Source organism: Acipenser ruthenus, chromosome 29, assembly GCF_902713425.1.
Source record: "Acipenser ruthenus chromosome 29, fAciRut3.2 maternal haplotype, whole genome shotgun sequence".
Classification (NCBI taxonomy): domain Eukaryota; kingdom Metazoa; phylum Chordata; class Actinopteri; order Acipenseriformes; family Acipenseridae; genus Acipenser; species Acipenser ruthenus.
This window is the reverse complement of record NC_081217.1, coordinates 9,079,870-9,106,929: the sequence shown is the minus strand read 5'-3', so window position 1 is coordinate 9,106,929 and position 27,060 is coordinate 9,079,870. Positions and strand designations below refer to the sequence as shown.

Sequence of the window (27,060 nt, the reverse complement as noted above, 5' to 3'; positions counted from 1 at the left end):
ATTGCCCAATGGAGACCCGTTGCTGAACTCAGTAGTACAGAGTCGTTGGCAGTAAGTAATGATGGGAAACTTCTCAGGTCCGGACCAAACTTGACTCGTTAAAACCACGGGTCAGCTTATGTCAAAATGAAGCTGGGATTGGTCATTTTGGCTCACATCAATAAAAATAGTGTTCTTGCAAATGTAAATGACAGACACTGTGTAAATAGACCTGCATGCTTCAGAACGGTCCACTTGCTTGAGCTGGCATTATTGTACAGTGAAGCACCAGCTTTCAAAAGCCTGTGATGGTTTGAATATGACCTGCATATGGGCAGCTTGAATTAGACTCATTCACAGAGCCAGTTCAGTGTAACTACTTGCATTCAGATATTCCAAAGGAGAAGGGTCTTGACACTGTCCTCTTATACATATTATACACACTGAACAATGAAGCAGTCACAGCAGATTAATAGCATCACCTTGTTCTGTATGCTTAGAAGGCATTCTAGAATGGAACACTGAGAAAGACTTCTAGTCCAAACCTTGTTGTTTATTAAGTTTAATATTAATTAAACTTAAATAGAATACACAGATCTAATCATTGCTACCACAATCCTCATAGCAGATGTTATCCTCAACTCTGTACAGATAACACAAGGCATGAAGAACCCACAATCTGCAGCAGAGGATTAGTACCAAGCTGTACGCTCAGGCATCGTATTGCACTGCAGGGTTCATTTTTAATATTTCTGGATTAAAGCTTATTAACAAAGAGAAAGGCTTCATTAGTCATGTTTTTTCACTGTTACAATGCACAAACCCAAGCCAGCCAATTTACATATCTAACTGGGAGAGTATAAAGCACAGGCAAAGGAGGGAACAACTACACTCCCATCATCCAAGCAGTCTATAGAGCTCACTGAATCGAGCAGGGACAGAGACAAGAGCAGCACAGTACAAACCCTCTCAAACCCTCCGTCAAATGAGATCTCATGAACAGCCTCTTCAAGGTTAGAAATGGCAAGCCATTCATGTTGACAAGATTGGAGATTTGAATTTAAAAATAAAACCAGGTAAAACTGTCCTTGAAATGTATTGATTGCTCACAATGAAATGCTCTTTCTCTTACCTTTCCTAGCTTCTTATTGAAAAGTGAATACAACTTTCTGAAAACTGAAATGTCAGTGGGTTGTTGAGTATTGTATTCTGTTCTGGTAAATGTAAAATATTTCTGTTTACTGTAATTGGTTATTGCAAATCCTAACACAACAGTAGATCTTTTGACTGTTTTTGGTTAAAGAACTGCACTATATATATATATATATATATATATATATATATATATATATATATATATATATATATATATATGTACTGAACTTCTACCAAAGGCTACTGATGGCTCTTGTAGTCTTTTCAAACCTATTAGGAGCCTTGAATGAGGTAACTTAGTTTAGTCAGGAAACTCATGCGTTAGATTTTTTATTAAAACATAGACTAGACAACACTACTACATTATACATATTTAACTACATTATTTGGTCTTTGGCCTCCCCTTACAAGCGGCCCCATGCCCATAAATGAGCTTGCAGGTAAGTGGAGAGGCTGACCATAGGGAGGCTATGTGCATGGGGGCAGGATAGCTGCCCTCTGCCATTAGCCAAAGCCAAAAAGCTGGGGAAGAGGAGATGAACTCTGGCACACAGCGGGGAAGTAATGGATTGAGGTAAGATATAAATCCCTTCTTTGCCGATCATTGAACATATTGTTTATCGAAGGATAAACAAGATATTAGCTATTCCATTGACGATTTGATCTGGTGTTGGGAATACCTAATATATGCTTGATATTTATGTGATTTGATCTAAGGTTAAAGTGCGTTCCCTGCCAGAACCAGCGCTTTGCTTCATGTCTATATCAAAAGAGTCATATTGGGGAACTCAGGGAGCCATACATGGACCAAGAGCCAACTGTCAGACAGCCTTGGCTCAGTGTGGATTTCTGCAACATCTGTACTTATTTTTGCGCTATTGTTCTGATCAGATAGCAAAAAAAAGTTAGATTTGCGTCTGCCAGCACTGACAGCCATGGCTAATTCACGCTGAGCCATGGCTGTCTGACAGTTGTCACATTTGAATTGCAAATACTGCAATTTGTTGTGGGTTTGGCTGTAATTAATTTGAGTTGTCGTTTCAGTTTGTTCAGGATGCACAACTCCACATGAAAGCACCATGAAGAGCAGTCATTATGAAGAATGTATTCAAAATCAACAGAGAGGAAATTAAAACGGATTATTTTCCTTGACAGTTCCTGTCTTCTACTTTGCCATTGTTTTACTAATTAAACCAAAACTGAAATATATCATTTTCTATTTAGTTTGCAACTCAGTCAATTAGAACATGCAGCAAGAACACAAAGAAAGCATTTCATCTCCATTCTTTCAGACTCATTCTTTATCCCCTTTCTTCTTGTAGGAGTACACAAATATTATTTCAGAATCGGTGGACAGCTTGGGAGAATTAAACAGTTTTCAATGAGTAAAATCAAATGCATTCATTTCTGCAGCCTTGGGATATTAACAATTCCCCACATATCTTTGAATTTCACAGACTTGTGAATATATGCAAGATATTCACAATGCAAGCAGAGAGCTGATTGTAACACCATTACATTATTAAATACGTGACCTGTTTAACAGAATATGAGGCAGTCTTCTCTTTGACATCCCACTTATTTTCAGTTTTTACAAGAGAAGTACATAGAGCTAATATAAAAACATTTCTGGTAAATCTTCTCTAATAAGACTATTACTTTGCAGATCTGATCTTTTCGATCAGGGGTTTTGTGTTGATTTTTGTAAATAGTATTGTAAATCGTTTTTTGTAAATACTTATTAGACAACGGACACTCCATTTGGGACATCCTACCTGCTGTGATTGGTTGCGGGGAAAAGCAGCTGGTGAAAGGGTCATGCTGCTACACCTCAGGGCTGCTACAAGGCCATAGGACTCAGGCAGTCCGCACTACTCAGTCAAATCTTTAGACTCCTCTGATTAATGTGTGTCTAACAATGAAGCTGAAACTGCAGACTGTATGTATATCCGAGGCTGGGGTTTGGTTAACTTGTGTAGGAACAGAGATTCGTTTTGGAATTTAAGTCCCACAGATATAGGAGTGAGGTATGGAAGTGCACGCTGTGTTGTCCTCCATGAGTTACCATTGCTGGTAGCGTCACATGATTTGCTGTTTGTATTTATTTATAATGAATCCTGCGCTCCTGAGCATGCAACAGGTGGAAGCTGGACGTGAACCATAGACCCTGCACACCACGTGTGTCTCTTAAACAGCCAGGCTCGTCTGTGTTGCGTTTGAGGTTATAGAGTTTTTAACCTCCTCTCAAGCCACTGACAGGGGTCAGAATCACACAACACTCCGGCAACACTAAGAACTGCAACTGAAGCCAAGGCATGCCAACGGAGAGCTTTCTTTAAGGTAGTAAGGCACACGTGATACCTAGAACATAGTGAGTTCATTACTGGTAACGCTTATGAAATGATTTCATTTGCTCTAATCCCTTTAAAGCTGTATTGAACCCCTGGAGAACAAAGCATCCAATTTGCAGGGCTTTGTGGAGCTGGGCTCTTCAAGAGGCTGAAGTCCGTGTGATTCTGATCAGAACAAGGTCAAAGAGCTGAGCAGTAATGACTGTGGTTTTAAAGCATTACAGGGTTTTCTTACAAGTCGTTTTCCTCTACAGCATTATTTTGTTTTTTGTGGGGGGGTACTTCTCAGGTCAACAATATTCATCAGTTACTACAGATACAAAATTCATAAAAGGGTGCCAAGTACTGACCAGAACATTAGAAAGGAAATTTAAAAAAATTCCCCCTTCTGACATGCACACAAATGTATGTGGCCTTGTTACGTGCCAAAGGACACAGGATGCACCTAGACATGGACTGATTAAAACGATTTCCTTTTTTAAAGAGTAAGGAGCTAAGTGTGAAAGCAGGGACGCGTATTGTTGTAACAATACGATACATTTATAAGCTTACTGAGTGTTTGTGTTTTCCTCTAAACTCCTCAACAGCGGCTACACAGTAAATACAGCACTCTTGTTACTGCTTCCTCCACTATGCTATTATTGTCAAAATGCGTGTATTTTACTTTTGATTGTCTTTTTCAAGTAAAACAAAAAACAGTATTATCTTATATCAATACCGATAACTAATACAAGTCATAGTCACGATTCTGCAAACATAGTAAACCATATATCTTTTTTAATGTAACTAGGCAACAGTTTCAACTTTCATTTATAAAACGGGCCTATACAAAAACAGCAAGGCCACAGCTCTGTTCAGTTCAAATAATAATAGAATATTATTTATACACAGAAATATCATCCATACTGGTTTCTCTAGTATCCCAATGCATTAATAACACATTTATATCAAGTATGAGGCAAATCAAGTACAGTTTCTTACCTAAAACAGACTGGATAATTCTAGTTCAAACAGTATATACGGCTTCATTTTTCATTATTTCTGTCTATGTGTCTTTGTATTAATTATTACAATTAAATTGTAATTTTAACTTAATGCTCCAGAGAGGCCTGCCAATGCCCCTGGCTAGAGACCATCCCTTTCTATTTCACAACACAACTTGAAATATTTACTCCAAGCCTAATAATGTAGTCACCAGGGAGCCCTATTGCACCATTGATCTTGTAAATGTAATTTACCTTCGACACTGTACAAGAAACCCTTGAGCGAAGCATTTATTTAACTGAAATCTTGACGTGACAGCTCTTGTTTTTAATGTAGACTCCACACTGTTGCTGGCTGGGTTTGCTTTCCAGAATAAGTAAGGAGCTTTTAATATAATTTTATACGTACCACTATTTAGAAACTGGACTGTCCTGTCCTCGTACAAAACTAGTAAAATAACTGCAGTTTGGAGTGCAGGCTGTGGATTCGGCCACTGAAAAACGCTCCAGGAACATTGCGGTATCTACGGTTAAACTGAACATCACTAAGGAGTCAGGCTCATACCATAAGTGTTAGTGTCCTGTTTCATTATTGCTGTAAGCCTCTGAATGGTGCAGGGATATACTCTTCGCAACAACATATATCATCTTTACCCTTTGGCCTCGCCCATTGAGGTACCCCAGATAACTGCCCTCCCCCTTTAGATAAAACTGAGCCTATACAGGTGGAGGCTACAGGAAGGAAATGGATTGAGATAAGGGTCTGTTGCTTATCGAATGATGAATGAGATACTAGCCATTCGACTGATGAATATTCTAGTAATGGAGGCGCCAAATGTGCTTGATGTTTACGATTTTAATCTATTTTAACAGTGAGTTCCCTGCCTGAACCGCTTTGCTGAATTGAAATTCGGCATTTCAAAGAATAGCAAGACACTGGTTTTAAAACCTGTAAGCAGAGAGTAGAGTGCACAGAAGGCTAGAGTACAGAAGAGTGTAGAACACACAAACCAAATCTTTTGAATACAGAAGTGAAGAGGAGACTGCGGGGCTATGCAGCTTCAATCCCATGTCTTTGATGTGTTTACCTGCTTTGAAAACCAGAAGCCTTTTATCACTAGGTGTGCAAAAAGTCATTACAATGACAAAACATACACAGCTACTATTCCGAGCTGCTGACACACAATTACCTTTCTTGCAAAGTAAGACCTCTGCAGTGTATTTGTGGGATATGTAGAAAGTGCCCAACGGCAGATTATATTGATTTCATATTATTCTTGTTTTGCATTCTTTCAGAAACATATATTAGGAAGCGTCAGGTGCTGCTGTATTTCTGATTCAGTGTTATGGATTGTGACCCGGACGGCTTGTGGCTGATGTCAGACCAGGAAATACAGACAACAATCCTGCGGGTGGAAGCGCTGGTGCGCAGATTTATTAATTCCAAAAATAAAACAAAACACTTTCACAAAAACAGCTCACTGAGCAAAATAAAGATTTCAACAAAAACAACTAATGAACACAAAATCACTGACACCAAACAAACAAGTATCGTGCTGGTGTAAAACCAGCACGGGTAGCAACTGCTTATATTTTGACAGATCTTACTTTCTCGCTCTCTTGTTCCACCTCTGAAAGCGATCCTTGCCTCATTTATGCAGCTGTGCCTGGGCTCGATTGCTTGTTAATCATTCAATCAGGTCCAGGCACAAACTGCATGTGAACTTCTAAAAACCCGTGCACAAATACATACATTTAAAAAATAAAAATAACGCGACACAAATACAAAACAAACAAAATATGCACAGGTGCGGGGTGCACCTGCCACATGGATGTAGTGTGGGCTTACTGCTATTCTTTAAAACAACCTGAAAAGAACAAAATACATGATTTCATATATTATTATTATTATTATTATTATTATTATTATTATTATTATTATTATTATTATTATTAAAAATAATAATAATAATAATAATAATAATAATAATAATAATAATAATAATAATAATATATGAGTTGACAGTGTAAGTGGCGTTGCTCACGTAATTTAAGTGTTAAAATGATTGAAATGATAAAGCATGTGCAGGAATGAATGGGAATGGAGGAAATATGGAAAACAGTTAGCCATAGTAACCTTGTAAAAGAGAGTTGCACTTGAATGGAGGAACAGCTGAATAGCTCATTTCTATTATAATTAGTAAGATAGCAGAAATAAGCTATAGTCACGTATGTTCTGAGCCAAATGCAATATAAATCCCCAGCATAGAGGTGACACAGACAGAGAAGCTCCCAATACCTCGAGGATCACCAGTGAAGCAATCTGAGGGGTGAGCGAGTCCCATCAAATCCCTATCTCTGTTGATACCAGTGCCATGTATTGTAATCTAAGCACTAGTGTTCAATGAAGAATGGAATGTGGGTGTTTGGAACTAATGCATGGTAAACATTGTTAAAATTTGAACCATGGTCTGGCCTCATCCTTCTAGCGTAACAAAGTACTTAACAAAACATGTTTAGTAAAAACAACAATTCCAGTAAATCTGTTATTTCATAGGTATAACATTTCCAGTATAAAAGATGCACAGGTTAATGAAAATTCCTATTTTTAACAGTCATGTGACCCCTTGAAGTCCCTTATTATTTGTTTATTTAGCAGACACCGTTATCCAAGGCGACTTACAGAGACTAGGGTGTGTAAACTATGCATCAGCTGCAGAGTCACTTACAATTATGTCTCACCCGAAAGACGGAGCACAAGTGACTTGTTCAGGATCACACAATGAGTCAGTGGCTGAGGTGGGATTTGAACTGGGGACCTCCTGGTTACAAGCCCTTTTCTTTAACCACTGGACCACACAGCCTCCTATATCATTTCTCATGCTTTTCCCGTGGTTATATTATGCCGTTACCAAAGTTTACCCTGGGTTGCCATGTGTCTTAATAAGCTTTACCATACCTCCTTATTCTTTACAATGCTTACCTATGCTTTATTACACTTTTTTATAATGGAAAATGCAAGACCTATGAAGTGACCTATGATGACCCACTGGAATTATTTTGCTAGCTCTGTGTACTTTAAAAACCTGTCGTGTGTGCTCTCTGTCATTCTCTGTGGTGGTTTCTGTTGAGATCATGTGATTTACCAGGCTTACTACCATTCGAGCAGTCCTTTCTGAAGTGTGGTAATTTGAAAAGTGGCCACTAGGGGTGTGTGTAGCTTTAATCATGACAAGTGCTTTTCATACACAGTGCACCGTGCACATTATACCAAATTGAGTTGCTTTGATGCCCTACTATAAATAATTAATTCTTTTTTGGATTCACCAGAAATTGAAGATGTGTTACTCTTTTGTTTCTGCGGGTCTGAAAGATCTGTATCTGATCACCATAGACAAGTCATTAGCACTGCTTCTGTGATTTGATTTGATCTCTTTTTAGAGCGCTTCAAAGCTAATACTTAAACCCACAGCATTTTTCTTTTTCTGTGTTCTGTTTTCTGAAGCCTTGCCTTCTCAAATTGTCAAGAGTTTTTGGATTGCTGGAATGCACCCCCTTGTGGTCATGTGAGTAATAGATATTCTAAAGATTGATAGAAATTGATAGAAATAGCAGATATGAGGTGTATATTAGCTCTGATATTTACCCGCAAAACTGGGAAATTAATTATTTGTAACCCAGGAGGTGTTAGTGACAGAGCACATTTTTAATTAAACAGGCACCAAGTGAGGGGATGTGTACTCCAGTTCACTAGCAGCCATGGAGATTGCTTTAAATATAGGACTGTGAGTGAGTTAATATATATCTTTTCATATTCATATTTATTCACTGACAGGTTCATTTAACTCCTTCCTTCCCAGCAGAAGTTCCTTCAAGCGTCTAAATTACCCGTATGAGGGGCAATGTGCCAACATTATTTCATCCTAACATATACTTTGGTCCTTCAGTTGCCTTCTGTGAACACTGCAGATGAACCTAACTTTAAAGTCACGGCAGTATAAAAGCCACCACAATTAAAGCCACTTTTAAAAGCCTAGAATTTATCCTATCCAATCATTCTACAGTCCCAAACTATTCTCTAAGACAAGAATACAAACAAAGTGATAATAGGTCATTAAAACCCATCATATATTTAAAATAACAACAATTCTGTTGGAATTGATAAAACTATTATGACACAATAAACAAAACATGCCCACCAGGGGGCGCTGTTGAAGCCCATTTCACATTTATAAATACCTAACAAAAAAACAAACAAACAAACAAAAAAATTGATGGTAACACTATCCTTTCATTTATTTGTTAGGAGCAGCACCTAGTGGCCATTTCCAATTCTGCTTGTAAGTAATAAAAAGTGCACCGTCTGTGTGCGTGTGTGCGTGTGTGTTGTGTGTGTGCGTGTGTGCGTGCGTGCGTGTGTGTGTGTGTGTTTGTGTAAAATGCATATTATGTAATTCCATGTCTACAATCATAAATTGGGGTTACAGTTAAGATTTTAGACAAATAATTCATCAATGTACTAGTTTATATTTTACTGCTGATATAATATATATTAGGGCAGCAGTGTGGAGTAGTGGTTAGGGCTCTGGACTCTTGACCGGAGGGTTGTGGGTTCAATCCCCAGTGGGGGACACTGCTGTTGTACCCTTGAGCAAGGTACTTTACCTAGATTGCTGCAGTAAAAACCCAACTGTATAAATGGGTAATTGTATGTAAAAATAATGTGATATCTGTATAATGTGAAATAATGTATAATGTGATATGTTGTAACAATTGTAAGTCGCCCTGGATAAGGGCGTCTGCTAAGAAATAAATAATAATAATAATATATACAGTAGTGTGCAAATGTGTTAGAGCACCTAGTTTTGACTTATGCCGCATATGAAATCAAACCACTGTAACTGAAAATCTTGGAAAATTGTCAAAATAGTCAAATTAGTGATTGTGTAATGTAACTGATGACTTTAATAGGGAACACATGCAATTCATTTAAAATCTGTAAAAATGTATCAGTGTAACCACTGTATTAGCAAGCACATCTAAAAGCACGGTCAAATTACAGCTATGATATTTCCATGGCACTTTACATTATATTTTTCCTTTTAATACTATTTATTTAAAAACTACAGAACACTGCCTGCAAGCTAGGAGTGAACAATTCCACTGATCGTGTGAGCGCTGTCTGCATTTCCAGAACGCTGAGATGGAATTGCATCCTTACCCGTACAGCAAGTACGCTTTATTGTTTTTTTTTAATTTGTTGTAAACAAACTAATGAAGCTGTAGTTCCTAACGAAATCGAATTAAATTCATTATGAACGCAATAACACACGACAGGGTATATTCATAAAAGTATTTGTCGACTGACCTAGGTAATCGAATATCGTTTAAAACTAACGAAAGTCGCCCATATTTCGATTTAGATTTCCAGAAAGCTTTTGACAAAGTCCCGCATAAAAGATTAATTCTCAAACTGAACACAGTAGGGATTCAAGGAAATGCATGCACATGGATTTGGGAGTGGTTAACATAGAAAACAGAAAGTACTGATTAGAGGAGAAACCTCAAAATGGAGTGAGGTAACCAGTGGTGTACCACAGGGATCAGTATTAGGTTCTCTGCTATTCCTAATCTACATTAATGATTTAGATTCTGGTATAGTAAGCAAACTTGTTAAATTTGCAGATGACACAAAAATAGGAGGAGTGGCAAACACTGTTGCAGCAGCAAAGGTCATTCAAAATGATCTAGACAGCGTTCAGAACTGGGCAGACACATGGCAAATGACATTTAATAGAGAAAACTGTAAAGTATTGCATGCAGGCAAAAAAAATGTGCATTATAAATATAATATGAGAGATACTGAAATTGAAGAAGGGAACTATGAAAAAAACCTCAGAGTTTATGAGAAGTGTTGAATTTAAATCAAGGGATGTAATGTTAAAACTTTACAATGCATTAGTAAGATCTCACCTAGAATATTGTGTTCAGTTCTGGTCACCTCGTTACAAAAAGGATATTGCTGCTCTAGAAAGAGTGCAAAGAAGAGCAACCAGAATTATCCCGGGTTTAAAAGGCATGTCGTATGCAGACAGGCTAAAAGAATTGAATCTATTCAGTCTTGAACAAAGAAGACTACGCGGCGATCTGATTCAGACATTCAAAATCCTAAAAGGTATAGACAATGTCGACCCAGGGGACATTTTTTTGACCTGAAAAAAGAAACAAGGACCAGGGGTCACAAATGGAGATTAGATAAAGGGGCATTCAGAACAGAAAATAGGAGGCACTTTTTTACACAGAGAATTGTGAGGGTCTGGAACCAACTCCCCAGTAATGTTGTTGAAGCTGACACCCTGGGATCCTTCAAGAAGCTGCTTGATGAGATTCTGGGATCAATAAGCTACTAACAACCAAACGAGCAAGATGGGCTGAATGGCCTCCTCTTGTTTGTAAACTTTCTTATGTTCTTATGTTCTTATATTGATATTCATAAAATGATCTATGCAGACCGGCGACTGTCGCTAAGCAATTTATGAATGGGATCGAAATCTGTCTCCTTTTGATGACATCATCAGCTCTATAAACATTCGCTCAGTTCTGTCGTTAGCTGTTGGGAACATAAACAAATGGAACCTACCGACAGCATCATCCATCGTGTTATTAACAGCGTGCCTGTATGATATGTGATTTATATACTGTAGGATGTAGCATCCATCGTGTTATTAACAGCGTGCCTGTATGATATGTGATTTATATACTGTAGGATGTAGCATCCATCGTGTTATTAACAGCGTGCCTGTATGATATGTGATTTATATACTGTAGGATGTAGCATCCATCGTGTTATTAACAGCGTGCCTGTATGATATGTGATTTATATACTGTAGGATGTAGCATCCATCGTGTTATTAACAGCGTGCCTGTATGATATGTGATTTATATACTGTAGGATGTAGCATCCATCGTGTTATTAACAGCGTGCCTGTATGATATGTGATTTATATACTGTAGGATGTAGCATCCATCGTGTTATTAACAGCGTGCCTGTATGATATGTGATTTATATACTGTAGGATGTAGCATCCATCGTGTTATTAACAGCGTGCCTGTATGATATGTGATTTATATACTGGAGTTTAAAACAGGCCTTCATAGACGAAAATCGTTGGGGCTTAACGACACATCTCAATTATTTCTTATGAATGGCCGTTAAATAGGCCGCTATCCGATCATGTACGTTTCACCACCCTGGAGTGTATTACTGCTTTTATAAAATCACACTCCAAAGTGAATGAGGCAGCATGGTTCTAAAAGTTCCAAGCAGTGCTGGTTTGGTCAAATATCTGCACAGATTGGAACACATGTAGCCAATTCTGCCTCTTTCCTTGCCATTTTATTAGAAAAACAACATGGGCCAAATACAGTATCATACAAATGAATTCCACATGACTTTGAGTTCAGGATTGTCCACATGTATTGAAAACCTACAATGAACAATCTCCTGGCAGATTTGAACATCAGGAAGCTCCACGACGAGTCTCTGCTCCCCCTAAACAGTTCTGGTAAAGACTGAGCAGGCGACCCTACAGCAGCAGTACCCTGGGGAATATCGCTTTTGACTTAGAGAGCACCTATCATAGAAAACATTCAAAAGGAGCCAAAGCAAGCAGTTTCCTTGTGGCTTTGCAGCTGCAAGTGGGGTGGTTTCTGTGCAGTGTGAGTCATGCTTCCTGACAGAGGTACGGGAGATTATGTGAACTGCAGCGTACAGCCGGGTAGCACAGCTCCTTCTTGTCCTTGTGCCCTACAGGAAAGCCCCCCTCCTTATCCTCTCCATGAAGAAACGACTTGAGAACACGTCGCTGTGAAACTAAGGTCATTTTAAAACAAACAAACAACCGTGTGCTTCTGAGTACGAAACCATGAAGGTTGCAAAGCAGGTCACCATTGTGTGTTTTGACCTATGAAATATTCCGGAATGGTAAAACTATATCAAACTAAAACAATTTGGACAGACATATTTCAACTGAGTGGCTTAGTTGTTTAAGAGATTGTAACTAAGACTCAATGATCTGTGGAAGGTGAACATACTGTATACAAGAGTTGTTTGAAATCCAATTAAAACATTTTGAGCCCACAATTATTTTACCTCCACAGGGCTGAAGGTCAGTGGGCATCCTCAGATCCCACTGCCAACACACTCCCCTCCTTACACTCAGGAGCTCCACAGTGGATGTTGCTGTGCTATCGGCCTTGGTATGACAAAGACCAGGCCTGTAGGTACCTTCACTTGGAATCCCCAGGCACAGTCTGGTTTTGAATCTGCGCTCCTTTGACTGCATGACTCACCCTGCACACCACGTGGTCATGACTCTAGCAGGTGAGCCACTCAAGGAACCCAGCAATGGGCTTCTATGTGTGTGCTGCGCTTATTGTATATACTACTGTATATGAAACCAAAGCATTTCCACGGCCATATGCCAATGTGCACAAATATATTGTAATCTATTTCCAGTGGATTACAAAAGTTACAGACATTGTGTTAATATGGTTGAAACGCTCCAAAACCAGTCAATATTCTATACATAAAGTCATGTTATGATGTCACCACAAGAGCGCTGTGTAAATAGTCCCGCCCATGGCATGTGACATGTGACGCGCCTGTGGTTAGCCTCTGAATGAAAATCAATAGGAATGTCTACTGGTTTCTGCTCTTATGCACTCACACTTGTACAGCAGTCTGGAGTTCGTTGCCATAGCGGCGTAGTGAACACACAATTTCAAAGGCCAAAATTATAGTTGGAAAAAATTGTAAACCACAGCCATTCATAAACAGCCCAGAAATCTGCAGAGCATAGCAGCAAGCTTGACTGCATCTGTCGGCAGACAATTCATATTAATTCAGTACATTAACCAGTAAAGCTGTGGAAGGAGACCGCCCCAGTACAACTGGTTTTTTATCACTTATTCATCAAGCACTGAGCATTTGAGCATTTCACAAACATTACTGAACGTCCTTATAGAAGTGAACCTGGTTTTTCTGCTGTACTTATTCACTTTAGTTGTTCTGGCTGCCCCTTAACATGCTATGGATTTGTGTTAAATAATCCTGGAATACCTACAATATTAATTAAAACAAACAAAAAAATAAAATCAAATGAAACTGGTATGCAAGCAGACACCCAGACACCCAGACACCCAGAGCCCACCAAAACCAGCTCTGTCCCCACCCCTGCCTCTCCCGTGTCCCAGGCTGACTAACCCCAGGAAACTGACTCATGTCTCAGAGGAACCCGATTTAGGATTTAGACGACATGTCATGAAATGTAATTCTTTATTGTTGGTTCGTCTTTGGGTATTTCTTATTTATTTTATGCCCACATCCAGAAGAGATTTCCTACAAGGTTTGTATTGTCCTGCCTCTGAGGTACCACCTCATCCTCCCATTGATCTCAGATAATTTGTTGTTTAATATTTTCTGTTGAAGTCATCGTGTCCTTTTTAAAACTCAGAAGCTTAATGCACCCTGCAGCCCAGCTCTCAAACATTCCATTCTACACTCTTTGTGTGACCCATCCAACAGACCTGTGCATGCAATACACCCTCAACTTGATTAGAGGTGGCCACTGAACACGTACAAACATACAGGAAGGTAAAGCATATTAAGAAACACGAGAAACCATGGGAATCTATGACAAATGCATAGTATTACCATGGACAATACAAAATGACTGTGCACATTTACCACAGTAAACTTATATAACGGAATAGTTTAAGGAGGAGCTTTGTAAATGCCAGAATATTTCCTTTGACCTGAAGTTATTTCCTTTTACACAGGAATATGTACTTGAGATATTTTACATGCTATTGGCCCTTCAGTTGTGGTTATTGTTGAACTACAGTATGAAAGAACCCTATTGTGTATGTATTCCTGAGCAACTGTTCTAAATATAACTCTTGTTTTATTAATAATAATAATAATAATAATAATAATAATAATAATAATAATAATAATAATAATAATAATAATAATAATAATATATGAGTTGAAAGTGTAAGTGGCGTTGTTAATTGTTAATTGCCTGAAAAATTGGACTACATTTCCAAATCTTTTTTTTTTTTTTCAAGTTTGCTGAAAAAAAAAAAAACTTTTATTGTTTGTTTTTACAGATATGAACAGTCCAGGATGTTTTTGTTACTAGGTTTGGAAATGTAACTGTTTTTAATTCCACTTAGCTTTTGCCACCTGAGCCAGATTTTAACAAATCTCACCCGCTGTTGTGAACATTTTACAAGAAACAAAAGGTTACATTATACAAAATGTATGTATGTTGGTGTACATTGCTATCTTTGTACTACTGAAAAGGTTAGCCTCTAATCTGGTATGATCATATTTAGTGAAAAAGGGCCACATATGACTCACAATGTATCTGCATACACATGAAGAAAAAGGCTAGTCCAAGTAGCTTTATTCTTTTCTTTATAGAGAGTGATGTAATAATGAGGGACTTCCTTAACACAGGGTTCATTCAGAAATTACTCATCGCGCCACAAGAGTTTGGATCCAAACATGTGGTTGCCTAGCAACGGGGAAGCACTACAGCCTCCTTGTTGTTATTTGTTTGCTGCCTCTGGCCCTGGTGGTGATACAAACGTTTTTGTGTTTTTTCAAACGTGAATGTCTCCAGCTGCACTGCTTCCCCAGACTGAGGGCACTGGGGAGCAAACTGACTCACAGGCTCTGACATCAGCTAGGCCTGTTTTCCTAAACACACACACAAAAAGCCATGAGCGCTTTCAAGCAGCTATTTCTCTGAAGGCGGGCACACTGCCATTCCTCAGAAGACATCACTGACATATTTAAGAACCACAAACACTGGTTCCCATAGAAATATTTAATGCATTACATATATGTGTAGGCCTCTCAGATATGAGCAGGCCTCTCTCCGTGTTGGTCTGAAAGTGTTATGGCCTACCGATGCTCCCTGTGCAGGAGAGTGTATCCTTTGCTAAGGGAATATTTAACTCTTTCCCCTCTGGTTTCAGAAATGAATCAGAAGGTCACACCATCTGTTAAATATTCTCACTGGGGTTAGGACTCTTTAGACAGAAAATAAACCACAGAGGACTCTAATGTATGTGAACAAGCATGGATTATAAGGGTGTATTCCTTTGCTCTTTTGGAGGAGCGATAGGGTCTACTGCGTCTCTCCAGAGTCTCTTAACTCTCCCAGAAGACCTTTCCTGCTCTACCAGCTTTCAGCCTGGCAGAGCAATGAGCAGAGGTCTTTAGCTCTGACGCCAGTTGCCATGGTGCTGGCTACAAGTGTAACCCCCTTCTGAGCATTTCTTTGGGGTGCCTTGGCTGGAAGCAGTAGCGCTCTGCCCGTCCAGGAAAAGGAGTACCCCCGAAGTCAGCGCCCTTTTACAGTTACATCAACTAGGAACCAGAGTGTTGCAGGTGGACAGATTAATGGTTACACTTCTGAGTTTTAAAAGATTACCAGGATGTGATGACTGAAACCATGGAAACTGAAAGGTGGATCTAAAGAAGGATACATTACTTAAGCGTGATATTTCAGACTCCTACCAAGTTCCTCTTTCAATGTAATACAATAGCACATAATACCCATATCGAGTTAATAGGGATCCTTACTGCCAGTAGCACTGAATATGAAAAACTAAAAAAATATATGAAAAATATGTAAATTAAAGAAAACAGTTGACAGACACATTGCAAATGCATTTTTTTTCTTTTATTGCTAAATGATATAGATACGGTTTTAAAAATAAAAAAAACTTGTATTACAGAGATAAATGCATTCCAAAATTAGCAGAAGCTGTAGTTTGCACAGCAAAATGCAAAAAACAAAAAACTAAAAAAACATGGCTTATATTTCAACCTCCTGAAGATATTATTAAAAGGCTTATTTTTTTAATTTTGTATAAAAACAATAACGACAACAATGTGAATCTGTGTGCCATATCCCTCTTATTAAGACTGCAGCAGTAGATAAACTATATATATATATATATATATAGCGATATAGAGTGACATTAAAGTGGCCGGAAAGAGGGCAGACAAATTGCTTTAAACAACTGATGCAGTTTGTAAAAAATATAAAACTTTTCTATACTTTTAATAACATGCTTTTCAAATAGGTTGTTTGAGAACTTTTTGTACAAAGTGAAGCTGCAAACATATTTACAATGGAAAATATAGATACATTCAGAGAACCTATTGCTTCTATAGAATATTATCTGGTACATACATCACAGATACAAACACACAGTGCTCTGCTCTAGAGTAAACCATTTCCCTTTTATTTTGAAGATCTGAATGTCACTGTGTATTTTTATCATGCCGCCAGACAGGAAAATATACTAATTTACTTTTCTGCCTAATAATTTCATTTTTGACATTTTGATATAAAGTTTTTTAAAGTACAATTGACACCTCGTTAAACTATTTGAAAAAAAAAAAAAAACATTAATGAAGGACTCCAAATTCTGAACTTTAGCTAACATTCTGCTAATCGGCAAACTTAATACTGTGAATGAGTTTACACATTTGGAAATGTGAAATTAATTTCTACTCCCACCTATTTAAATATCAAACTAATTTTGGCTGTTTTAAAAGCCTCCAATCCAAATACTAAAATACCTGACAGGCTGAAACCCAATGGCCGGCCGGTTTGAAAAGCAGAAAAATAAAACGATGATCTGAAATAACATGTCTGTTTCTCACATTACAGGATCGCTATGGGTAGCTGCTTTCCAGAATATGACACTTGGCTGTGAATGATATGACTTTTTTATTTTCATTGGATGCAGATGGAAAAATTCAACACCGAAGCCTGTCCGGCGATGGATTTGGGGATCTTTGGTACAATGGCAGGAAAGCACTGAGCAAAATATTTAGATTTGTGAGGAAGGACATTGTTTCCTCAAGTGCAAGTATGGCTTCTGCCCAAATGAAGCGAGGAGTACTTCACACATAGACAGCACTTTTCACTAGAATACATCATCTTCTTTTTAAATATTGAAGCTCCCCCCCTCCATTCTGCATTGTCACTGTCAGTAAAAGATATGATTACTGCACGCACTTTGGTATTTGGACATTTTTCTACACGTTATATATTTATTGAGTTTCCTAGGACTGTGGAGATCTCATTTTCAAAAGTGCCCTGGCAAAAAATGGGTTCAGATTTTTTTTTTTTTTTTTTGGTTACATAATTTTAAGAAACACGATTACTCAGGATTTTAGGAAGATTGGGTTAAAAACAAAAAATCGATTTTTAAATTGTTCCATTTAATGCACTTTAACTGCTATCCAGTTCAGTCTAACTGTGTATAGCACACACATGTGATATATTCTGTTAAAAGCAGGCACAGTAAGGGTTGCACACTGCAGAACAAATACTGTACACCATTAGCGAATATATATATATATATATATATATATATATATATATATATATATATATATATATATATATAAACAAGTCTCTAGAAAACCGTGGTGAAGGGACCCTGTTACAATTTTTGGATTTTCTTTCCTAACATAATATAATTACACAAAGCCATTTAAAAAAATCATAGCACTTAAAACATATTATGTAAGCTATAATTTAAAGCGCTACATTCAATGCCTTAACATGTTAAATTTATTCAAAAAGAGCGTTTTAATGATATATTGCTTGTCACGAAGCTGCTAAATTATGGTTTCGTTTCCACAGTTGCCACACAAAGCTGGCACAATCTCCTGTTGTTAGCAGGGGCAAAAATATCTAAAACAGTCACTTTAAAAAAGTCAAGATTCTTACAATAAAATAAGTACAAAATAGGACTGTTATTGTAGTAAAAAGAAACACCAATAACTAAAATATTCATGAGTTTCCAAGCCACGTTTCGTGATGTGTGTGTACGTGGTTGGGAAACGTTATTGCATATTTTATTGGGAAGACGTTATAATTAGTGGCAATATAATACCCATTTTGTATGTCATTGGAATACTGCCACGACTGTAATGTGCCAGCTGTTTTATTTTACACTTAATGAAATGTCAATATTCGGAAACCCATATGAAATAAAGTTGAAACAATAACTATACTGTGTATCTCAAAGCTACTGTACTGTGTGTGTGTGTGGGGATGAGTTGTTGAATGCATCTTTTGTATGTATACCAACAATATAAAAACAAATCTAGACTTTATTAAAATGTTTTTTTTAAGTACAGCAAAGCAAATAATTCTTTAAGAAGATACTCTATTTTATAGCGTTTGTATATATTACCTTCTCCGAGAAGAAAAACAATTCTTAATGAACTGAAATGCATCCAGACATTTAGCTTTGCTGGTAATCCGCTGGCCATGTACTGTAATTGCTATTTAAATTCTACAGAGAAAGCATTAAAAAACATCCAGTACACACTTTTTTTTTTTTTTTGTTGCCAAGTGCAAGTCATTTTTTGCATTATCATAACATTTGCTTTCTGTTCTATTTACATAATAGTCTGCTTCAGCTAACAAACCTAAAGCTCTTTGAATACAGTGGCTGCATGACTCCTAAACAAACCAAACAAGAGGCCTCTTGTTATTCATTCTAACCACTGAAAACCACCAGCATTTCTTCACCAACTGCTAAGCATATTATTCAGTCCCCACAGGGCTAACTCTAAAGGTAAATTCAAGAGACAGGACGATGGGAAGCTTGGCCTGGGTGACGTACAGACACCAGGCCCGGGCCCAGCTGGCCTTGATAAGTACCCTTTTGGGGAAAGGCCTGACACCACTAGCTGGACCTCCAAGTCATGGTGGTACACTGTGGGTCATTATCCTGGCTCTGAATCACAAGTAGCTTAAACACAAAGGGACTGAAATCATTGTGTAAATGATCGAAAACAAGGCAGCATTAAATGGAAAAACAATAACAGCTTCAAGTGGCAAAAAGCTTTTGTGTACCAGTATAGGCGATGGACAAAGACCAATGATGAAAATGCCTGTATTTAGCAGATTTCATAATAAGTGTCTGTAATTTAAATGCAGTTCATTTTCAACTCTAATTCATATCAGATTCTGTTTGGAACATTAATTCAAGGAGTAGTGCACACTTGCTCATAGAGGTGACTCTTAACAATAAGCGGTCATACAGAATTAATTCGTTTTGGGTTAAAGGTATATATATATAAATCTACCTGGCTAATGAATAAATAGCTATTTAAAGTCTGTTGAAATAAATACAGTTTGATATCCATGAATCTATGAAAATATATTTTAGTTAACACAATCTGTTACTATAACCTATTCTGTAGAGATTTTGGTCTTCGTCCATCATGTATATGTATGCAAAGGTGTGACACATCTCCTGCGGTACAGAGGACAGTTCTTCCTAACAGTGAAGTGCTCAGGCCCAGCACTGGGAATGCTGTAAGGAACGTTGTGAATCCAAAGTGTGGCGGCAGAGGGAAGCTGGGGTGCTGCCTCGGCGCAGGGGTGGGGGGGGGGGAGTCCTGGGGGAGGTGTGGAAAAGCACAGAGGAGAAGAACTTCTTCACAGATCCAGCATCTAGGTTTGGCCCCTGCCCTGGACTGCAGTCAGATCCTTCCTTATGATTTCATTGACTGAAAAAAAAAAATACAACAGAGTTAAAGAGATGGTAACCAACTTCTTATTAGCAACGGTAACCTTATCACTGTTTCATGAACTAATGGCTTGAATTAATTTCATATTAGGAACGGTACCCTTATCACTTTTGCTGTTTCTGTGATATTCGGTGTCTTCACTGATGTAAGCAGCTTCATTCTGTTCAGCTTTCCCTTACTTTATGATGTTTGTAATCCTTCTAAACAATAATCTTGGATAACCTTATTTTACCTAGATTGGTGCTACCCAGCGTCATATATATTTAGAAGGTTGCTGCAGATTCTCAGGACTTTTCAATTCCTGTGCGACAGCTCACTCTAACCTGCATGACAACAGACTCATATAAAGGGCTAAAAGAAATATTTTTGAGGCCCTGCAAAATACATTTGTGTTGAAATGTCTACAAGACTAGAAATGTACCACTTTGGTTTTCTGTTTTATCTAAAAAAAAACAGGATAGTGTTGCTAATGGACCTTCACTTTAAAAGGGAACGTGCATGATGACTGCAGTCATTTTTCTTTGTTCCTTCATGCAGTAGCTGCAGTTGTCCATGGGGAGGCAGAGTTATTTCCTGCCACATTCACCAGCCCCATTTGATTTTGTAACCCTTCCTGTTGTTTCAATAGAGGAAATGATGAGAGGGTATAAATGGAAACTTTTACCGCCTCATCATTCTAAAAATAGCTGCAAGACAAACGGGTCTGTGTGTGTGTGTGTGTGTGTGTGTGTGTGTGTGTGTGTGTTTCTCCTAAACAAGGGGGCACAGCTAAACCACAAACATCATTAGTCCTTTTAGCTGATGCTGACTTTTATTAACCGACAAATGTTAAAATCTAGATTGTAAATGTAGTTGACACAAACCAAACATATACATTAATAAAGAAAAATAAAATGCAATTACTGATATCATGTATCAGTGGTTTACTTAAGCATTCATACAAATAACCAATAACCTGTGTTTTGCACATCTTGTAGTCTGTGCACGGTTTAATCAAAGTCAGACAATTTGGGAGTGCAGATGGCTGACTTTATACTGAGTACAGGGGTGTCTTTAATATGAAAAATACGTCAAAAGGAGGAAATTGAGACTGTAAAAATAACTGTAAGGTGCTGATTTTATTCCAAATCAAGAATTTACTGTAACATTCACTAGATTAAAAAAATAGTTCACCATCCATGAAACCAATGCAAAATGGACAGGAATGCACAGACCATGCTTTAGCACTCTGAGTGGTTCTCAAGACGCAGCTACTAACAGAAGTTTGTACGTATTCTAAACACTTATCTTTATGCTTATTAGCAGTTCCTTTCCCATCTGTGTTTTTCTGATTCATACTAAGTTAATCGGTTGTGTGTTAATGCAGTAATTAATAAAGTTGAATTGTTATTATTCAGGAATTACCCACTAATCTAATACAGATACATCTGTTTTCTTTGAGTCTGTGCTCTGATGAAATCTACGGAAGCAGCGAAGAATTTCTTGAATGTTTAGCATGCTTTCACTCTTTATCCAGCCCAACACTATGCACTTCCTGATGTGCGATTCCGGTCCTGAGCCATTCATCATGGAATTATCCTCTCCCACCCAGGCACTACATGATTAAGCTATCTCACAGTATACACTGGCACACGGACACAATTCTCCGGCGCCACTGGTTTGTTATGGATGGCACTCATTCAGGCAAGAGGATGTGTTTTGCGAGTGACAGAAAACAACACCTCAGTGAGTGTGCTTTGTAAAGCAGCTTAGGCAATCTCACAAAGTACATCTCCAATTAAACAAACCTTTAAAACAGACTAAAGAGAAGAACGAAACCAAGAAACAGAGGCCGGTATTTTCAAAGAGTTTCCTCCATTCTTTAATTAACTCCTATTTTTTGAAAGGAGAAAGAAATCACGTCAATGTTACAAAATTAAAAAAAAAAAACCTTGAGAGTGCTTAAGAGAACTTGAAATACATATCTTGGTGGATTTGTTCTAGTTTTGTAGAAATAACAGGTGTTTTACCTCTTTCAACAAAGTAAGAGTTAATTAAAGACAGGAGTAAACACTTTGATCCAATGTATCTGGGTGGCAGAAATCCTTTCCACTGCAATTGGTTGGTGCTGGGTTGGTTAATGACTTGTTTGCAGATATGAGCTAATTTGTGTAAATTACTTTTATAAAATCTATATATATTTGGTATTTGGTATATAGATTTTAAGTGCAGTGGTATCCCAAATATGAGCCATTCACAATGCAGAACTACTGGATTATTTTTCAATGGTGACAGTCAAGACTGGTACTGCATTCATAGATCTATTAATATACTATGGAGATTAGTTACAGAACATCTAGAGAAAAATGGTAATATTGGAGCAACAGAACGCCTTGGAATTATTGCAAACAAAATCAGTAATATAAAAAAGAAATTCAAATGACATTGGAAGCTGCTTACTATTCCAAGCCATCTAGAAGAGTTGAATTTGTCTTTGTTAATAGTTCTCGCCCACCACATCTCAGGACTAGTTTGCTTTCAATAGCCTATTAAAAGCTCTGACCTAAATTCAGTGAGAAGTGAAAGACCACAAGCGCCCACTAGCCGAGGAGAGAGGGCTAGATTCACAAAACGTCTGCTCCGGTGCAGAGTGGAATAAAACATCTTAATAAACAGGTGGTGATTGCAGGTCATTCACTCGTTTTGGAAAATAAACATTATACATAGGGTTTTTATTGTTTTTTTTTTAAATTTAAAGTTAAACAATGAGAGTAAGTACATAACAACGCTGAAGGAGAATTATATATATATATATATACACACACACACACAGTAGTGTGCAAATGTATTAGAACACCCCATTGTCTCTGTAGTTTTGATTTATTGTGCATATGAAATCAAACCACTGTAACTGTTAAAAAAAAATGCAAATTAGTGATTGTCTAATTTAATTGACAACTTTAATAGGCCACACGTGCAATTCATTGAAAACAGTAAAAGGAAATGGTAAAATGTGTGACACTTTTTAGAAGTTGTTTAAGATGCCTAATTAAAGCACAAAGTGGTCTAACATTTTCACACACTGATTACTGACTGGAAATTGCAATTCTCACACCCAGAGGTTTTCATGCAGGTACCGGAACTTATATAAAGGATATAAATGACACACCTGGGGCGTTCCAATACATTTGCACATGGTATTAACATATCTTTAACTCACAGCCATCAATATTCATGCCTTTACTTGTACTCTCAAGGGAGAAGCAGCAACAGATTTACTGTATGAACTAGTCCAGATTCCCTCTGACATTCATCTAAGGCTGGTCTCATAAGGTTGAGGCCATGATCACTTTTATATCTTGATATTTTAATAGAGTACTAATTCAAAATGAGCGAGCGCTCAAGAGCACTAGGTGGTAGATTTAATTTCCTCTTTGGGGATCACTGATCTAATGAGTAACATCCTTTGTGTTCTTTCCAATTCAGAAAGATTCTGCTCTTAGCTGTCACAAAGCTAACGGCTGTATTAGGTAGATGCCAGATTGCGTTTCTGTCTCAACTTCAACAGACACATCTCTCTTTGCATTAGGGCTCGCACTATTGATCTGTGCTGGCCCTGCCTGTGGGCACAAAGTGTATCAACTAAACTAAACGACAGTACAATACACCAAAAAGAGATACACCAATGCCAACATAAGTCAGAATGATTTCTATTTTCAGTATCAATGATGGTGTTATAATACAATATTTTAAGATGATAAGCACTTCTTCCAGTTACCAATGTTAAATATTTACAGTTATTGGTGCAGCACTGGTTTCAAATACAGTAGTTTACAAAAATAAAACGCACAAGGCTGCAAAAGCAGGCACACTCCTTACAGATTTCATAGGGTCCTCCTGAGTTCTAATGCATATCATTTAATGCCAGGCTGCCAGAGCTGAACTTGATATTATCCTCAGAAGCTTGGCTGGGCCATGTGCATTAATCTACCAAAACCCAGGACAGGAATATTTACAGAACCATTGCATTACCTCTGCAGTGGAGTTACTTCATTGCCATTGAAGAACGTGCAGTAAGTTCATTGCAATATGCAGGAATTAAATTACTGGTAACCAGCTTTTAGCAAAACTCACAGATTTTAATAGCAATTTACTCTGCATTGTTAATTGGCATTTGAGCAGTGGGGGACTGCCTCTTGAAACCTTTGTCGTAAAGAAAAGAAGAAGAGTACAGGGTTAATTTTGGAACTGCGTGTGACTTCCTGTTCTGTTGCCTGGTTTTAGTACTTTTACCACTTGGTTCTTATCTGAAGATGTTAAGATATGCAGGAGCACTACCTACGCCAGGCTTACAAATGAGTGTCAGCCAACTGGTGAGCATGCTTTTTCAGTACAAAAGCCCTTCTGTACTTTCCCAGGGGACATATGAGAGGCAGCACTATCATCATGCGTGTATAAAAATGTCATACATTAAAATGAACCCCTGCATTTATAGCACACACTTTTGTATGAAATTAGCTCACATGACTAGTTGCTCATTATTTGTTATGCAAACAGCATCTCTGATATGTGTTCTGTATTATATGAGAAGTGGAATCTCTCAGTTTCATTAGGATCCTGTCATAGTGTCGGCAAGATAATCCACTGAGATATTACATACTGTACACAATGCATGGTTGTGTATTGTGTTCATTTGTATGTAAAAACAATACTGTAAAGCTCCTGTCTTATCCCAAAGTGATATACGCTGGTATGGAAAGCTGTATGATTGTATCCCTCCAGAATAATTTCCCTAAGCGCTGTCCTGTCTTGGATACAGAAGCTGTTGTGGGTTTCCGGATGTTTACGAGTTAGTTGGGGACACACTTATTCACTGTACAGAGCTACACATTGACCACTCATCTCGTTAGGCTGTTAAAAAAAATAGACTCAAAAATAGCAACATCAGACAGACAGTAAAAACCACACAGGGTTCACTTCTCTTCTCTTAATACGATTTCATAAGACTGTGCGAAGGAGGGCGAGGAGGAAACAGAAACACATGCTTGCAATAGTCAAGAGCTGACCAAGTACAGTACACATCTGGGCAAGTTCTCAGTACCAGCGTGTTAGATGCCTATTATCTGTACCTTACTGAACATGCTTCGTCTGGTCTTGTCTTATGTTTTAGAATTAAGGTAAGCAAGCGAGGTGTTAGTATCATTTGTAAAGAATATTCGAATGACTGATTTACAGTATGTGGAATAACTTCTATGTCCTCAAGATACACGTACAAAGTATGACATACAGACTGATGAATGTACAGGCAGAATGACATTTATACATATCCACACAATTTGATAATCCCTGATATACGACCGCCTCTTTCCCAATCGCCGTTCCATAGTGAGTTTCTATCATGCTTTATTCTCAATACAGTTGACATCACCTGTTTAAAAAGCCTTACTTTTCAACACCTTAACTGCAACGTTAATTGAGAACATTCTGGCACTTACCTAAGCCACTTAATGTAATGCCCTTTCTAAATCTTTTCCGTCTTTGAATGAAAGGGCCAATGGACTAAATAAAGGTGTGCCATGGTTAGAAACACTTGTAATTACATTTTGTAAAGCAGTATAATGTATAATTATACTTATACATAGGTCCCAAGTTACATCAACTTGAATGCTAGTCTAGACTATTTGCTGCGGATGAGCCGGAGGGTGGGGGGGTTGTGGGTTCCCTCAAGAAAATTTTAAAGGTTTTAAAGTCAATTTGCGGGTCACTTGGGTGGTCTGTTATGGGAGTACTGACACTAGCAGAAGTGAAGGGATGAGGTTGAAAACATTATTTGGATTTGGTTCAGACTGCTGGTGTTCAGAGTAGAGAGGGTCTGCTGTAATATAGAACTGGAGTAGGAATTGGGGGTACATCGAATAGTCCGATAATACAGTGATGAGTCCACTTCAGAAAACTAATTGCACATCACGTGATGCATCATTGTGATGCGTGTGGTTTTACATGGACAGAACTGCAGCGGGGTTAGAACACTGATAAACAGTTTAAAAAACTCCTGTTTTTACCTCAACTATTCAACTGTCAAACCAGTAGTTGTTCTACACCTCGTGGAAATGACACATTTATGTGAGCCTTTATTTCCGATCATGTATCTAATTTAGCCGCTCCCTCGTTTCTTGTTAATTATTTCTTTCAGATCTGCAGAAAAGGGGATTGAACCGAAACGAATAACTCCAAGCCGTTCTCTTTATAGTCTGCTGGTAGTTTTGCGTGCTTTATCTCAGTCAACGGGTGCTAGCTGGAATAATCCCACCCTTAATTTAACTGTATATTCTTTCCCGGTCTGTATTTACCGTACGTACAGTAACAAGCTTGTTGTTGAACTCCAGAGTACAGTCATTGAGCTTCGCACAAATCAGCTGCTAACATTGTTATTTAGTATTTGACAAGTTCTTTGCTGCACAGTATCCTATGAGAAGCAACTACACCTACACATTTGTTAAGAGCACACATTTTGAGGTTACAATAGATGTACAGAACGAGCCTCCATTTGACCCTGAATATGCATTCCTAACCCACACAAAATGAATGCTTAGGATACGGTAGAAGGAGGCATTAAACTTAGATACATTAGCAAACTTGAAACTGCAACAAAAAATAAATAAAAAATACTTGCAACTAAAAGTAGGGTATGAAAGCAGCTAGAACAGGAGTGCTTGAATCTGGGGTTTCAAGAACCAAATGTAGTCCTGTTCCTATTAAACCAAAAGACTTTCAGTTTGAGTAAGTATCAATAAATACCAGTCATTTAATAATGCGATTTCTGTGAAACCTGAAGGCTACACCTCCATTTTAACCACAAGCAGGAGCTGTGGGTGAAACTGTATGCTTTGCTTACAAACTTGCAAGAGATAACAGTCTTAAACAAGCTAATCAGCTAGGTGGTCCCTGTTTGAATTGTGAAGCCAAA

The 27,060-nt window shown here is 37.9% G+C and overlaps 1 protein-coding gene across 2 annotated transcripts in view; it reads right to left on the bottom strand.

Annotated features, from left to right (window-relative positions):
* Positions 1-16,234: 16,234 nt before the first annotated feature.
* The window catches only part of LOC117433202 (nuclear factor of activated T-cells, cytoplasmic 2-like), a 57,855-nt gene continuing 47,029 nt past the window's right edge, over positions 16,235-27,060 (bottom strand). For both annotated transcript variants that reach the window (XM_059004200.1, XM_059004199.1), the window contains exon 10: positions 16,235-20,093. In XM_059004200.1, coding sequence (XP_058860183.1) covers positions 20,038-20,093 — 56 coding nt within the window. In that variant the 3' untranslated portion in view covers positions 16,235-20,037. The remainder of the gene's footprint in view (positions 20,094-27,060) is intronic.